Source organism: Siniperca chuatsi, linkage group LG21, assembly GCF_020085105.1.
Source record: "Siniperca chuatsi isolate FFG_IHB_CAS linkage group LG21, ASM2008510v1, whole genome shotgun sequence".
NCBI classification, from domain to species: domain Eukaryota; kingdom Metazoa; phylum Chordata; class Actinopteri; order Centrarchiformes; family Sinipercidae; genus Siniperca; species Siniperca chuatsi.
The window spans coordinates 17,920,298-17,936,265 of NC_058062.1; the positions used below are offsets into that span (position 1 = coordinate 17,920,298).

Consider the following 15,968-nt stretch of genomic DNA (forward strand, 5'->3'; position numbering starts at 1 on the left):
GAGGGAGGGGGTGAGTTGCCTGGTGGAAGGGACTGAAATGTCCTTCATATAAACCGGTGACAAAGTGGCGAGCAGCGGCGTCCGGGCAGCAGAGATCACAGCCAGCACAGAGAGCAAGGAGGAGACCGGAGCACCGAGCACCGAGCACCGCGTACAGGCGCTGGATCCACAGCAACACACACCGGGGAGACGCAGAGAAAACACTCACCAACAGAAAAGCATCGAAACAGAGAAAACTAATCCGGACGAAGCATCCTTTACCCCACCGACAGGTAAAAAAAAAAACAAAAAAACAAAAAAACGACGATCTAAACTGTTTCACCAAATAGATTAAGACAGATTAACACCTGATTGGACACGTCGTCGTCATTTTAGAGTAACATTTAGAAGGATGTATCACAGCAAAATTACAGGTTCGTGTAAGAATATTACATTAAAATGATTGTGCCACAGCTGCTAGAGCTGATGAACAAAAAAGATACCATGAAGTGCCTTGAGGTCAGTGTGAACTCACTAATGAGCACCAACAGACTCCATATGAAAAACTGGACATTTACAACTGCGTGATTTTTACCTGTTTAATACGCAGCTTTTGTTAAAATCTTCTATGCTGTAAATCATATAGACATACTGAGTCTTACTTTAATAGATATGTTTTGTACAGCTGGTGTCCATGGAGAGGCTATATTATTTATTACTATTACTATTACTATTATATTTTGGTGATAAAAATAAATTATCCCGTGCAATAAGTTATGGAATTATTTTTTTTTCAAGGTTGGACCAACTGACTCACATTTAATGCATCATTTTATTGGCATTGTTGAGAAACTGAAATACAACTGTAATAGTAAATTTGTGAAAACTGGAAGTTAGGAAAATAACCTAATGGGCCAAAACTCTCAGTATTGTCTGCCTTTTTTTTTTTTTAAAAACTGCATATCTCTGTATTGTGTAAAATCAGCGCCACGCCATGCGGCCATGTCCAGCAGATTTGTTTAATTCGTGTTATGTAGGCTACACATCGGCCAGCCGCTTGTCAGATTAAACAGCTACGCATGTCATCCAGCTCAGCACGGTGCCTCAGTCCCACCTAATTAGGCTCACCCTGTCTACTAGGTCACCACACGCAGAGCGCACACGGAGCTCAACAGCCTGCGCTGGATGTCTCACTCACACTGTATAACTCACTATGTGAGGTGATGATTTAAACTGGGAGGCGTGAGAATAACTTACGGATTTTACATTCGATGTGTGCGATTTTAAGAAGTTTTTGTACGTATCAACAAGAATTTCGTTTATATTCCTTACATTATATTGCATCATCATCTTGTGTGTGCATTATCTTTTGCGGTGTCTTAGAGTTTTGCAGGTGATTCAGGTGAGAGGGTGTTGTATTTGGTCTGCCGCTGTCCAATGTGCTGAACTCTTTTCCAGACCTGTTTGTGGCTGTAGAGATGGGTGTCACCTCTCGCCCTCTCGCGCAAACCAAATATGCGCTTATGGTTTGCGCATATTTGGCGGCTGCGCTGATTGGTGGAACCCGCACGGAGGGGGTGTGTCTTCAAGACGGCAAGCACAAGACCACGCCCAGCCCAGAGCCACAACTGACGGAGTGTGGGCTGTATGCCGACAGTGAGTGACTGTTTGTCTTGAAACACTGTATGTTTAATGGTGTAATGACAGTCTGTGATGAAAATATCAAACTATACTGTTTTTCTGTCCTTGCTGCTGACAGATAGCTGCTGCACAGAAGAAGACATCCAGGATATCTCTCATGTTCCATCTGCTAATAATAAGAATGAACCCTGGGACAAATGTGGGCCTCTGAGCTCTGAGTAAGTCATGACTTGTTTGTGAAAGGCGTCGCTCATAATGTCACATTATAGTGTCTTCAGCTTTCAGTTTTATGGCCAGCAACTTTACTGTTTTTGGTTCAGTCTTCCAAGTCTCATCATATTGTCACACGCAGCTGTTTTTAAGAAAAAAAAGTTCTAAAAACCGACTGTAAGCTTCCTACCCTGAACCGAACAGCTAACCGACAAAGTTAGCAACTGACGCTAGCTAGTGAACACAGTGAAGCATTTAGCCGCTAAAGGGCCAGATATTTCCCAAAGGAGATGGTGGAGACCAAAAACAGAGCTAATACGAGAGTGAATATTGGACTTAGATTTGTTAGGTGGCCAAAGAAATTACTCCAAATGAATGCTAATGTTGCTCTGTGTCTGCTAGATATGTAAAAAGGCAACTGTTTATGATGTTGTGCTTACAGCATATTTCCATTGACCCCCCAAGAGGCCAAAAAAATCAATTATTGCAGGTTTGAGTAGCTTCAGTGCAGCAGCATAACCATACCAAAATCAACTAATAGGTCATGTCATCTTTACCTGCCATGTGACCAGCTATGCTGAGTCAGCCTTCCCAGGATCGATAAAGACTTAAATACAGATGTCAGCATACATCATGTTAGTACTAACTGGTCCCCTCTCTCTCCTCAGGTGTGAAGGCTTCCTGAAGCGCGTGTCGTGTTTTTACCGCTGCTCCCCTGATGCCGCGCGCTGGCCTCATCCCCATCGCCGCTCATACATCCAGGCCGTGCCGCTCTGCCACAGCTTCTGCCGTGATTGGTGAGGCTGCCAAACACATTGCCAAGCAAACCTTAAATCAAAATCAGTATCTGTCTGTAAGGCTGTCAAGAGCGAGATTACCAGCCAGTGTAACAACATTATCCAGACTAAGACAGAGTGTCTAATAAACAGCATAAGACTGTATGACACAGGTAAGACCAAGGTTACATATATCAGTCTTTTCTATAAAGTAGAGTACAAAAATGTGTAACAGTGGCTCCCAAGCTGGGCTTCATAAGCAACCTGGGGATTGCCAGTAAAATGAGAAACAGCTTTGTGTCGTGGTTGCTTTACTTTTAGACACAAATCGGGATCTTCACATTCCTGAGAGAAAACACTTGTACTAGCAATGGTTGTTGTCATGAAAAATCAGAAAATTGCCTAGTATACTTTTTTATAATTAAATTTGAGGCGCATGTATTTATATTTAGTAGTAGTTATATAAAGTTTGACATTTGGGAAAAACACTTATTCACTTTCTTTCCAAGAGTTTGATGAGATGATTGATACCACTCTTGTCTGTACAGTAAATATGAATCTAACTCACCTATTAACTAATTAATGTCATACCTTGTTTGTTCAGTATGTACAAAAACTGAAGTGTAAAAGCAACACGTTGTGGTTTTACAGAGTCTAAACTCCAGGAAGTTACTGTGCCCTGCTGAAACATATGAAAACATCTTAATTATTGAGCTTCAGAGGTGCCGGTAGGCAGATTTTGTTACCTTTGAACAGAGCCAGGCTAGCTGTTTCCCCCCTGTCTCTGGTGCTTATGCTAAGCTAAGCTAACTGACTGCTGGCTGTAGCTTCATAATTACCATATAGACATGAGTGGTATCGATGTTCTCATCTAACTCTCAGCAAAAAAGCAAATAAGCGTATTTTTCAAAATGTTGAACCATTCCTTAAAAGACACAGTGTACCCCAAATGGAAAATCGGCACCTCAGTTCTCTGGTTTACAACATGAATCTTAGGAGAAAATATTCAAATGAGAGAATTACAGCTTGATGTTTTGCCATTTCAGATATTTTATTTTGAGAACTTACATACCTTTCTTCAGGTTTGATGCCTGCAGGATGGACATGACGTGTGCTCGTAACTGGGCCAGAGACCCCAGGGGACAGAACTGCACTGGAACCTGTGTTCAGTATCAGCAGGTAGGCTTTGATCTGGGACATCTGTGATTGGCTGATTTTTTTTGTGGAGGTGGCATCAGTAGAAATCAGACATTTTCAGTGTTTTTAGCCACACTAGCAGCATGGCTTGGATGAATAGTAATTGCAGTCTGTCCATCGCTTTGGTCCAGACTGAAATATCTCAACAACTACTAGATGGATTGCCATGAAATTTGGTACAGACATTCATGTTCCCCTTAGTAATAACGTTGGTGATTCCTTAACTTTCCGTCTAGCGCCATCATCAGGTCAAAATTTGAATTTGTCTAATACTTTGGTTTATGACCAAATACCTGCAAAACTAATGACATTCCCATCAGCCTCAGCTGTTTTTTTTTTTTTTTTTTTGCTAATTAGCTAATGTTAACATTTTAAACTAAGATCAACTAAAGGCTTGATCATACTCCAGGATGGACGCGAACAGCTGCAGACTTGCACATGCTTTCATATATGTTACAAGTAGGGGTATGCGTACGCAGACACACATGCACACTAGAAAACATGATGGTGTCCTCCTGAGAGCAAGAAGAAGAGCTCCTTTGTTTGTTGGATTTGGCTGAACAACGTGAAAAAGTAAAAAAAAAAGAAAAAGAAAACAGTGTGCGACCACTTATCAAGAATAGGACCACGGATGCGGAATAAAGTACATGCATACAGTGCACGAAATGAGTGGCAAGTTCACTTTTTTAGCGCAGTTGGTGTGCTTGTAGTGTGGACAGTCCACAAGGTCACAAATATTGGCCTGCACGTGGAGCCTCACAGACTTGGGAAGATAATGAAATTTAGGTCACATGGTCCCTTGTGGACCCTCGCAGCCATGAATCACGAATTGGCCTTTAGATGGTAAACGTGGTCAACGGTATACCTGCTAAGCATCAGAATGTTAGCATTGTCACTGTGAGCATGTTGCCATGCTGGCGTTAGTATTTGGGTAATCTTGTTACACAAAAAAATAATATATAATGGCTGTAGCATTAAACTGTAACCAGCTGTTTTAGTATTAGGAAGAACAATCTCACGCCTTACCTGAGATTTTCTGGCGAGCAGAGTAGGTGTCACAGGTTTGAATCCCATTGACAAACCTCAGAGCTTGTCATTTGAGCCATGTGGTGCAGGTACAAGGTCAGATACTGTGTCACAGTAGTTAGTATGTTGGTGGTCAACAGAGTGCGCGGTAAGCGAATGGTTAACAGCGCAGGGCGGCGCTGTGGGCTGAAGCATGAAAAGGTTCAGTCCTGCTTCAGTGGGCAGAGGCCAGCTGGGTGATTTAAAAAGAGGCAGAGTTGCCGAGCGGCTGGTGTGCAGCTGGGGCCGACAGCGTACTAACTGTCACACACCACATGCCATGACACTTTATCTATCTATCTATCTATCTATCTATCTATCTATCTATCTATCTATCTATCTATCTATCTATCTATCTATCTATCTATCTATCTATCTATCTGTGTGTGTCCCTTTTTTCTCCCTGTCTTTTCTGTTTTCCCTCTTTCTCTCCCCTTTTATCTCCTTTCCTCTTTCTCTTTGTGTGTCTCTCTCTCTGTCTCTGTCTCTGTCTCTCTCACACACACACACACACACACAGGGAGAGAGAGACAAACCGACAAATGAACACACACACACACACACACACAGACACCAGACCTATCAAGGCACTCTGGTGGATATTAGATGATTACTGGAAATGACAGATTTATAGTAAGAGAAAAAATGCAAAGAGAGAATATCTGATAATATCTGAGTGCTTGAGTGTGTGTGTGTGTGTGTGTGCGTGCCTCTGCGCCTTTGTATTTTGGTGCTTTGTGTGCTTGTATTGGCCCATTTTCATGTAGGGCACCACTAATGGCACAAAATAGGCTCCAATAAATTTAAGTAGCTCTCAAAAAAGAGTGTTTTAAACAGCTCCTGAATACAAAGAAACGAGTCACCACATTGAGCACATTCAACAAATCGCCCCTCTTAAAGAGACTGCAAACAAGTGCCTCTCATTTTGGACATCACAGCAGTTAAGCTTCATTTTGTTTTCTCTTCAGCCAGCAGAGATGGGAGATTTCACAGTGGGCTGCCTTGTGGTCTGAGCTCACAGCGCTTTAGTCCTCCTCAGGGCTGAGACTTGCTGCACAGGAAACCAAAGCTGAAAACATACACAGACATACCTATCTCTGCCATCATATGAAAATCTCTCACAACTCTGAACTTAGAGATGTTTAATCCTTACATTCAAATGATATAATATATATAGAGATTCACTATTAAAAATATTCATGAAACCTTTTCAGAATCCTGAAAGTTCACCTGAAACATGTAGCTTTGTGTGTATGAGTGTGTAGAATAAATATACACAGATACAGTCAGGATTTGTAAATGCTGACTGCTGTAGATGTCAGTTTGCATAGAAACAAGCTAATACATTTAAAGGCACACATACGCAGACACACACACACACACACACACACACACACACACACGCACATCCGCTGCATGCAAAAATCCTTCTGGCACTCTGTGTCTCACTCTCTCTTTGTACTCATTGGTAACATTATTTGCCAGCCAAGGTCTGATTTATCTCAGCATTAGACACTCTTCCTGCTCTGAATTTTGTGGGAATGAGGTTACATCTGCAAAGAGAGGCCATGTCTATGCAGGACACTGGCTCAAAACACATCTAGAGTGGCATCTGTGGATCAGATTTGTGAAATAATGATGTCTGTGGACAAATGATCATATGAGGTTACTGAACCATGTGGTTTTACTGAACATCTTCTGGTAACTTTAGAATAAGGGGGTAATATATTTGTGTTTTAGAGGGGGCCTAGAAATAAATTACACTGTATGTACTTTTTAAATTACCAGGTAGGCTATATAATAAATGATTACAGAGTATGTACAGGGGACATTTATTTATTTTACAGCTTGCTTACCACAGACTTCCACAGTAATGAGGAAGTTTTCTGACATATGTGCTTTGTCCTGACCGTAATATCCTGTCACTAAAAGGTAAGGGCCATTACCTCGCCTGAAATTCAACAAATTGACATGACATTTGTTGAATTTCATGAATAGCTCCCCACAGTATTCTTTACACTGTATGCTGTCCAAAAAGTTAATAATGTTTCAATCAGTCAATCAAGTTTGTCACATGTATTCAAATAAGGTAGCCTGGAACCTCAGTTTATTTACGATTTCCAACGGTCGCAGACCAAAATGCCTCTGGAGCATAGACTATATATAATTATTGGACGTAGTCACCGTGACGTCACCCATTGGTTTGTGGATTACTGTTCTGAAGCCTCGAATTTGGCATTTTGGCTGTCGCCATCTTGGTTTTTTTGCAACCAGTGACCATAAGTTACCAGCTAATTCTAGCGCTAGCTAGTTTAGCAAGGTGCATCCGTAATTCACGTTAACTGTGATATTAACTGGGATGCTAATTTTGGCTAAACAGGCATAAAACAAAATGTACTTACCGGAAAAATTAACAGCTGACTCCTAGAGTCCTTTAGTACAACCGAACACTGAACAAGACATTTTAAGGCGAACAAAATGTTATAATTAACTTTCATAAACTGAAAACACACTGTGAAAAGGTCAAAGTTCTTAGACATAAACACCGACGGCACCCAAAAACATGGTAACGACTTGTCAATCACAAGGTAGCCCCGCCCTAAAGTATACCCTGCTTTATCGTCTATTTTACTCTAAATGGGACCATACTTTACAAAATGAATATCATGCTGTATTAAAGAAGACTTGACACTAGCGATTGAGACCATACACTTATTAGGAAAGTGTTTACTGAGGTAATAAATCAAGTGAGAAGAAGGGTCATTTTCTCTTAGACTTCTATACAGTCGGACTTCTTTTTGCAACCATTGGAGTCGCCCCCTGCTGGTCAATAGAAAGAATGCTGTATCAAGCAATCAGAGCAGCAAAACATGCGATTTCAAATCTGGACCGGTAACGCTACTCTGGCAGTAACCTTATCAAACCCGCCCCATATTAGATAAAGGTGGAAATCAGTTTGAATGGGAGGGGGGCCAGATGTACCTGCAAGAGCAAATGAAACATGAGCTCGGCAGATTCGTCTGGTTTCCAGGCTACATATAAGGTTCTTTCAATTTGTTTGTGAGTGAAAGTATATGTATCCAGCTATGGTCTGATGATATGACAGGACATAAAAGCTCATCTGGTTTTTCCTCTAACATCAGTTTTGATCGTTAGATGGATGCGACTTTGGATCCCAAATATAGGCTACATTACTGTTCCCCAGTATTTCATCATCATTTTAAAAACATACGCATAACTTTTCTATAGCTGTAACTACTGTATATAGGTACGCCCTATATTTCCAGGCTTAGCCTGAAAGTCTCCCTTCAGCACAAAGTTGTTACCCCTGTATTTCCTAACCTCTTGTCTTCTTCCACTGTACTGGCCAAAAGAATCATTGCAATAGATGACTGCTATAAGAAAAACGTAATCTTTTATCACTGCCAACCAGTTTACTGATTTTAGTCCTTTCTCTTTTCTGTTTCCTTTTCAAACTAGGTGTAATTTCATGGGTTTCGGGCAGCGAAGGGCAGAATTGAATAAGATATGGATGGGAAGGACAGGATAGAGCCCCAGGAAATTTCAGTATCTCGTTTATTTGATCACACCATGTCGTCTAAAGCCACTTTAGATGACACTTGTACTGAATTAGCTTTGGCAGCAAACCATGTCTGCCTGGGGATGGACAGAAATGTTGTGTGTGTGTCTGTGTGTACCCCTGTGTGTATTATGGGGTCGCTGCGATAAGACCGAAGTGTCAGAGAGAGAGTATATGTAGTGCCGAGAAATAGCTGTCATCCTCTCTGTCCTTCGAACACGGTAAATATATTACAGCTTTTTCTTCTCTGAGCACCCTGTGTGACTCAGTCTTAATCCCCCAACAGACAGGAGGATGAAAGGAAGCAGACGTTGGGGTGGGGGTGTGCTACAGAGAAACGGGAAGAATAAGAGAGGTATACAAACAGTGCAGCAATAAGCAAGAGAAGAAAAAAATGCAATGGGGAGATATAGTGGAAGATAGGTGGGGGACAAAAAGAGCTATAGTAGGGGATAGAGACGGTGACTTGGCAGCACATCTTAATGACTGATTATGAGGCCGTTACTAGAGAGAAAATGGGAGCTTAAACACAGAAAAGCACATCGTGTGTGTCACTGAAACTTCACTAATTAGCTTTCCCAAGTATTTCTAAGCGTGCAGGCCTATGCCATTTACAGTTAAACAGCTTAAATGTTGAATTGTGATTTGTTTTTTGCAGCTCAATGCAATATATCTTTTAATCCGCATACATGTCATTAGAGCGGAGTATCATTGTTCATGCTCCAGAAAACATAAAGCTGTAACTGGAGCTTTTCCACAAAGTGTAACTTTATAAAGACTGAGCGCTGTAACGATTCTCCAGTCAGATAGCAACACAAAAGGTGCTGGAAGTGACCTTTCTGATTAGTTTAGATCTGTCCGTCTACTCTGTGAGGCTTGACAGAATCGTCATTCTGACAAACAGATGGCACAGAGATGAAGTCTTTCAGATACCACAGTGTGAGCTTTTCAAGGTCATCATGTCTTATAATTTGCTCTGAAGGCTGGTGGAGACGAAGTGAGGCGAGCGAGACAGGCAGACAAAAGCCACTTATGAGAGCAGCTGCCAGGTGCCTGCAGCCCCCTCTAACACCTTGTTTTCAAGGCCGGTGCTGCCCCGAAAGGCCAAAATCAATTATTCCAATGGATGTTTACAAGCAAAGAGAGGCTATACTTGATGTATGTTGCAAAAAAGCCATGCAAACAGTGTGGAAAAAATGTACTCAACCAAATTTGACCAGTCATTAGCTGTTACTAAAGAGCTCTCCTAACTCTGATAGTTATCAGTGGTGGAAAGTAACCAAGTACATTAACTCAAGTAATGTACTTAAGTGCAATTTTCAGTACTTCTGCTCCACTACATTTCAGGGGGAAATATTGTACTTTTTACTTCACTACATGTAACAGCTGATTTCATAACATATTTTCAACTTATAAACTATGATGCATTATTATAGATGAAAGGCCTTGCATACCCAAACAGTTATGTCTTTATGTCCTCAGTTATGTCCTGACATACTTTGGAGTTGTGCAAGGCTGTACTGGGATTTGTGTAAGCTGTAAGGTCACGGTGTACTGATAGGGATGATAAAGGAATATTATTTTTTCATCTTTTATTATCTTGTGCATATAAGATTACAAATTATATCATCTTTGGGACCTTGGGCGCTCCATAATATAACATAAATGCAGGACTTTTTATGTATTTCTACGTTGTGGAATTCTTTCACCGCTGATTTCCATTATCCGTAATGGATAGCCATCATTTTGTCAGAGGAGGTAGATATCTCTTCACTTCCTATAAATATTTTGTGTGTGTCTGTGTGTGTGTGTGTTATGTGTGCATGTAGATGTACCAGCACGGCAGGGATCTCTGCGAGAGCCTGTGGGGGGACGCCTTCATGACAGTGGAGGATGAGCCAGAGGAGGTGGGAGAGGCCGGAGAGATTGGAGCGGAGGGTGACGGCGGTCGCCCCTGCGGCTGCCTGACCCTCAGTCCCTCGGACAAGGACGTGATCGCCGCCCTCAGGGCCCAGCAGGATGACCCGGAGGAGCTGGATACCACCAAGACTGGCCTGCCTCAGTACCGGGCCCCTTGCCAGACCAAGCTGCCCCTGCAGGCCAGGAGCGGCAGGAAGGGGAACTCTGTGCTGCGTAAACGCTCAGTCATGGTGGACGACGTGGAGGGGAGTGGGAGCGGCCTGTAGAGAGTGGAGTGATAGATGGCAGTATATTTAGAGATAATTGTCTAGATCCTAATATACAAAACTCTGTCTCTTGAAATGGAGTTGTAACCTTGTTCCCCTAACTAACCTTACCACACAAACCTAAGCTCTCATTATCATTATCATCACATTCTACATTTAGTCTCAATGGTTTTAAATAATACTATAACTGGTAAAAGATAGACTGACAAGCTTGTAACACTTCCAGTAAACACCTGGTCAGTTATTTGAACAATCTAAACAGCCAGGACAGACAGGAAAAAGAACAATTCCTATTAAAGATAACACAACTGAATTAGACAGTATATTCTAAGAGAAGGCAAAATCCTCAATTCCGCAAGGGCTCTGACTTCAATAATAAAAATATTGATAAAATCCCATAATAGCTGCACAAATGTTTTATTGCCAGCTAACAAGGTGATTTTTTTTATTTTATTTTATTTTTTTTTTACACAAGATCTTTGTCAAAGTCAGGTATTTTATTTGCTTTGTATGGCTCAGTAAAACACATTGACATTATGATATGAGGTGTGTGAAGTCTTGCACATGGGAAATGTAAAGTCCTGTAGTATTAGCGCTTGTGCATGAATCAAACATGTCATCACTAACCAGGGGACTTTTCATGACAGTATTGTAAACATGATGTACCTGCACCAGTACTTCACTACCTTGCTACTCTTTTCAATCATCTAGGTGACTTTAATCTGTGCATTGGTCAGTTGTTAAATGCAGATCATACTGTTGTGATGCCATTTCGTGCAGTCTACATGTCATAAGGTATACAGTATGAGAGTGGAGAAGGTCACGCAGAGTAATGATAATAATGAATGTAACTTAGGCTTTTTAACAGAGACTACTGTCCTGAAGGGATTTGGTATGATGATGACAATAGAGAGGTATGCTTCATATCTGAGGGAAGGTTTAATATTCAGAAACAAAATCTGCCTACCAGAGTAGATCCGCAGAGGCAGCAGTCATACCAGCTAAGGTTGTTCTGGCAGTTTGATCATGTATATCACCGATGTACTGTGGATGTTTCTTTTATAATTAAGTCATGTATTTCTAGAGTGAGGCACTGTTACATGTAAATGTTTTGTAAAGGGAAACTGATGAAATGATGTTTCTGTGGTTTTTGTTCTCAATAAAGACAACATTTCTAAATGCCATCCTGAGCCTGTCATAGTTCTTCTGGCTGCACTTTGCAGTCACGCCCCTTTTTCACCTGTAAGTAAAACAATGAAAGATGATGCATTGTACTAGATTTATCCTTGTGTTTCTCTTTGTATATGTCAGGTAGACATAGAAGACATAGTGCAATACAGCGGTTCCCAACCTTTTATTTCTGACGTACCCTCACAGCCCCATCAGATGAGCTCAAGTCATCACCCCACACCACCCGTCATCTTCATTTAAACGGACTATAAACTGGATGTTATTTAAAGCTATTGATTATATAAAAGTGGATATTGCTACAACAATTTTTCTTTCATAGAATTGAATTGTCAATGTTAAGGTCGAGTGTTTGGTCGAGTTTGCATTCATGCTCCTACCACTTGGAGTGTCAGAAGCTGGACTTTAATTCAACTGCTTATCCATTACTTGTTTTTTTCTACCATTCATCCATTACTTTTAGCTAACTATTTCAAATTCTCTGCTCGCTTGCTAACTAGTTTTCACGCACTCTCAGTTGCAACCATAGACTGTAAATAAAGATTGCAACATGTGGTGACAACTGACGGGCAGTTAACTGTTATTTACTAAGGATCAACATCACACCAGTTTGTAATCCTACTTGGCTGTTTATTCTCCTCCGTAACACAAATATTTGCATATATTTTCTAATCAAATCACAATTTAAATTTTTTTGTTGAACTCACTTGAGTCACTTACTGGAGCTTTCCATGTACCTCCTGGCAGCAGCACGAGTACCCCCTGGGGTACCCTGGTTGGGAATCACTGGTTTAATATGTATTGAAACATTTTAGGGATTTATTTAGAAAGTTTGGAAATTGCATTGTTTTGTCCTAATAACAATGCGGTTTGACATTCTCCTTGTTTAAAACTAATTAAATCTAACCCAGCAACTATACATCACCCCAGGCTGAGCACGGCATGCTGAGAAACATCTGACTGCAGTGTTGGCATCTCAAAACATGGCCTCCACCTCTGATTATGGGAGCAGACAGTGCCTATGCATGTCTTCTCACCACTGTCAGCCCCCAATTTACTGATATAGCATGACAAGTGTGTTTATCCTCCTGCACAGACAGCTGTCACTCAGTCTCGCCCTTTCCTCACCATTGCTTTAAGGGAGAAATTCAAATAGTCATATATTTAAATAAGTATCAGGACAATTTATTATAACACTGTCAAAGCCTGATTTTATTACACGGGCCACTTTTAAAATAAATGCCTTTTGGACTTGGAAGGATTTAAGTCCTTCCAGAGATTCAGCTGTGCAGCAATTGAACTGACAGCAAGACATAATTTGAATCCGGCAAAAAAGACCCTTCCCATGAATAATGTTTAAATTAACCAACAATATACAGGTTATCATCACAATGTGGCAAATAATCTCATTAACAGTGACTAATGCGTGAATTTTACACATATATCATCTCGGGGACGTGTTTCTCAGTGGAACAGTGTGTGCCCTCTGCAGGTGAAAATGCAGTGAACACAAGCTGTGCGTCATGTTGATAATGTCACGCACCACTTGACATTTTTCTGTTCAAAGGACAGACAATGAGGCACTGTGTGTGCGTGTGTGTGTGTGTGTGTGCGTGTGCGTGCGTGTGGCTGTTTGAATCCACTGCAGCTATTTCTGTAGTGAACCGGTGCTACTTGATGATGTTAGCTAATACCGTGTCCTCTGTGAAAGTCATCATCACAGCAAATGACAGAGCTGGACGGAGAGGGTCACAAATGAGTGTCATTCTGCACACACACAAGTGCACACACACACACATTTAAGCTGATGACTGAGTGTGAGAGCACTTCAGTGATTAGACAAATTGTAACATGAATGAGATGAGGTTATCTTTTTAATTTGCTTCAGCATCTTTCCGGACTTTTTACAAGGCTAACGCCTGAAACAAATTGTAACAGATGAGGTGAGGTTATCTTTTTCATCTGTTCCTGCACGCCAAAATCTGACCTTCAAAGTCCAAAACATTCTCTGTATTTGTTTTTCTCTTTCTCTCCCTTTAACACACTCACATATTCTCACACACACACATGGTACATGTGGCGCCTCTGTGTGTCTGTCGGGTTTCATTCACGTCCTCTTTCTGTGACTTACCCTCACATCAAAGAGGAAACATCCTCATGGATGGGACAACACAGTTGATAAGATACTACAATACAATATGGAAAACACAACACAGTAATTTAGGGACTGTACAAAAATTATTTGAGTGGGGCAGGGGGGTTGGACCTTGTGTTTTACTTGCTAAAAAAACAAGACCCTCAACTGCATTATGAATATTTTATTAGGAAAAAAATTCTGCAATACTCTCCTCTGAATATCTTAAAATATTATAACAGTATCAGTACAACTTCACCATAACAACTAAAAGAGGCAAAGCATAAAGACTATAAGATGGTGTACCCCAACCTGAACCTTAACATTTAACCTTAATATGTATATAATATGTAATATATATCAATTATGATTTTTAAGATTTCCTTCACAGACATCCAAAAATGCAGTCCAATGCGCATCCCATAATCCTATCCCCGTCCCGCCAGTCGAACATGGTGCACTGTAGGCTTGGTTTTAAATTATGTATACATCAGACTTATCTTAGTTTACGTTTCCCTGATCTGTGTTAGAAATGGGTCCCAGATTTGTATCGGTGTCCATTTTCCCTTTTATTTTGTGTATCAGTCGTTCATAAGAGGCAGCTTCTGATAGGGTTTTGAACCATTCAGAGTAGGTAGGTTTGTTTGTTTCCCCTCCGTCCAGTGCCTCAACATGACCCTCTCAGATGCAGTGAGAGCAACCTTTAGCCACTGGGCCTTCTTCCCATCTATTCTCTCACTTCCTTTCAGGCTATTCAGGAGGCATAGAGCAGGGGTAAGACCAACACCAGCACCCAGGCTGTTTTTCCCCATGACCCCCTGCCAGTAGGTGGCTAGGCTGGGACAAATGAGAAACATATGGACAATATCACCTTGTTACATTTGACATCGCCAGCAGAGGTTTGAGTGACTCAGTCCTGCCCTATGCATTCTCACAGGTGTCCAGTAGAGTCTGTTGAATATTTCAAATGGAATAAGTTTAGATGTGGCATCTCTCACTGGATTTAGTATCTCCTTGACTAGTTTATTCCACTCATCGTCTTCATACGTTACCCTTAAATCGCTTTCCCACACAGCTTTTAGGCCTATGGTAGTGCCATTCAATCCATCAGTGAGGTAGTTGTAGATTTGACCTGCCAGGTGTGGTTGGGCCTACCTTAGACAGACAGTCTCTAAGCTGGAGAAATCTCCAGAGGTCTTTTTTTCTAAATTCTTCAAATGTTCTTAAGGTATCGTTATGATAGAGACATCCAATATGTTTGACCTCCTTAGTGTGCCACTCTCTCCAGAAGAACACTTTCCCTCCTATTCTCAATTTTGGATTATTCTATATTGAAGCGGATCCTGCCTTTCTTGTGTATATGATGCCAGATATTCCTAGTGTGAGAGATTATTGGGTTCTGGATATCAGCTTTTGGACATTGGCTCAAATAGTGCGCTGCCCTGAATGGGGCGTTCAGTCTAAATCTACCCACAAAGGTCTGTCATCTCTACTTGAGAGAAGGGAGACTATCTGAGCCCCCACGAATGCTTTCTGATAAAGTCTCATATTAGGAAGTCTCAGCCCTCCACATTTTATTGTACTCTTGTTAACTTCATCCTAGCCCTTTCCAATTTTGAAACGAGTTAATGAGTTAACCAAATCCAACATCGGGGGCGCAGACCTCTGTGGGTCTGACATCAGAACCAGAATGTCATCAGCAAAAATTAACATTTTGTTTTCCCGACCACCCATTGTGATACCCCTAACAGATTCATTTAGTGTTATGGCCTCTGCAAGGAGCTCCAGTGCGATAATAAACAGGAGCGGTGAGAGTGCATCGCCCCTGCTTTTTCCCACATCCTGCAGGGAAAGCAGATGAAGAGTAAAAATAAGATAATTAGATACTCTGTCATTGAGGGTGGGAGTTGTCCTGTGTCAATAGCAGCAGTGAATGTCTTTAAGATCTCAGGGCTAAGCTCCTCCGCAAACTTCTTGTAGAATTCACTAGGTTTTCGGTCTTCCCACTGGGC

The 15,968-nt window shown here is 41.3% G+C and overlaps 1 protein-coding gene across 1 annotated transcript; it reads left to right on the top strand.

The window, feature by feature from the left end:
* Positions 1–11,818, top strand: rtbdn (retbindin). The gene is made up of 6 exons (XM_044182460.1): positions 1–272; positions 1,438–1,635; positions 1,739–1,838; positions 2,499–2,627; positions 3,689–3,785; positions 10,278–11,818. The coding sequence occupies exons 2-6, from the start codon at positions 1,458–1,460 to the stop codon at positions 10,632–10,634; spliced, it is 861 nt and encodes a 286-aa protein (XP_044038395.1). The 5' UTR covers positions 1–272; positions 1,438–1,457; the 3' UTR covers positions 10,635–11,818.
* The last annotated feature ends 4,150 nt before the right edge of the window (positions 11,819–15,968 follow it).

Bases quoted from the DNA above. Each gene is read 5' to 3' on its own strand.
- rtbdn (XM_044182460.1), top strand. From the start codon at position 1,458: ATGGGTGTCACCTCTCGCCCTCTCGCGCAAACCAAATATGCGCTTATG. The intron at 1,636-1,738 runs GTGAGTGACTGT...TGCTGCTGACAG, and splicing joins GTGTGGGCTGTATGCCGACA to ATAGCTGCTGCACAGAAGAA. The intron at 1,839-2,498 runs GTAAGTCATGAC...CTCTCTCCTCAG, and splicing joins TGTGGGCCTCTGAGCTCTGA to GTGTGAAGGCTTCCTGAAGC.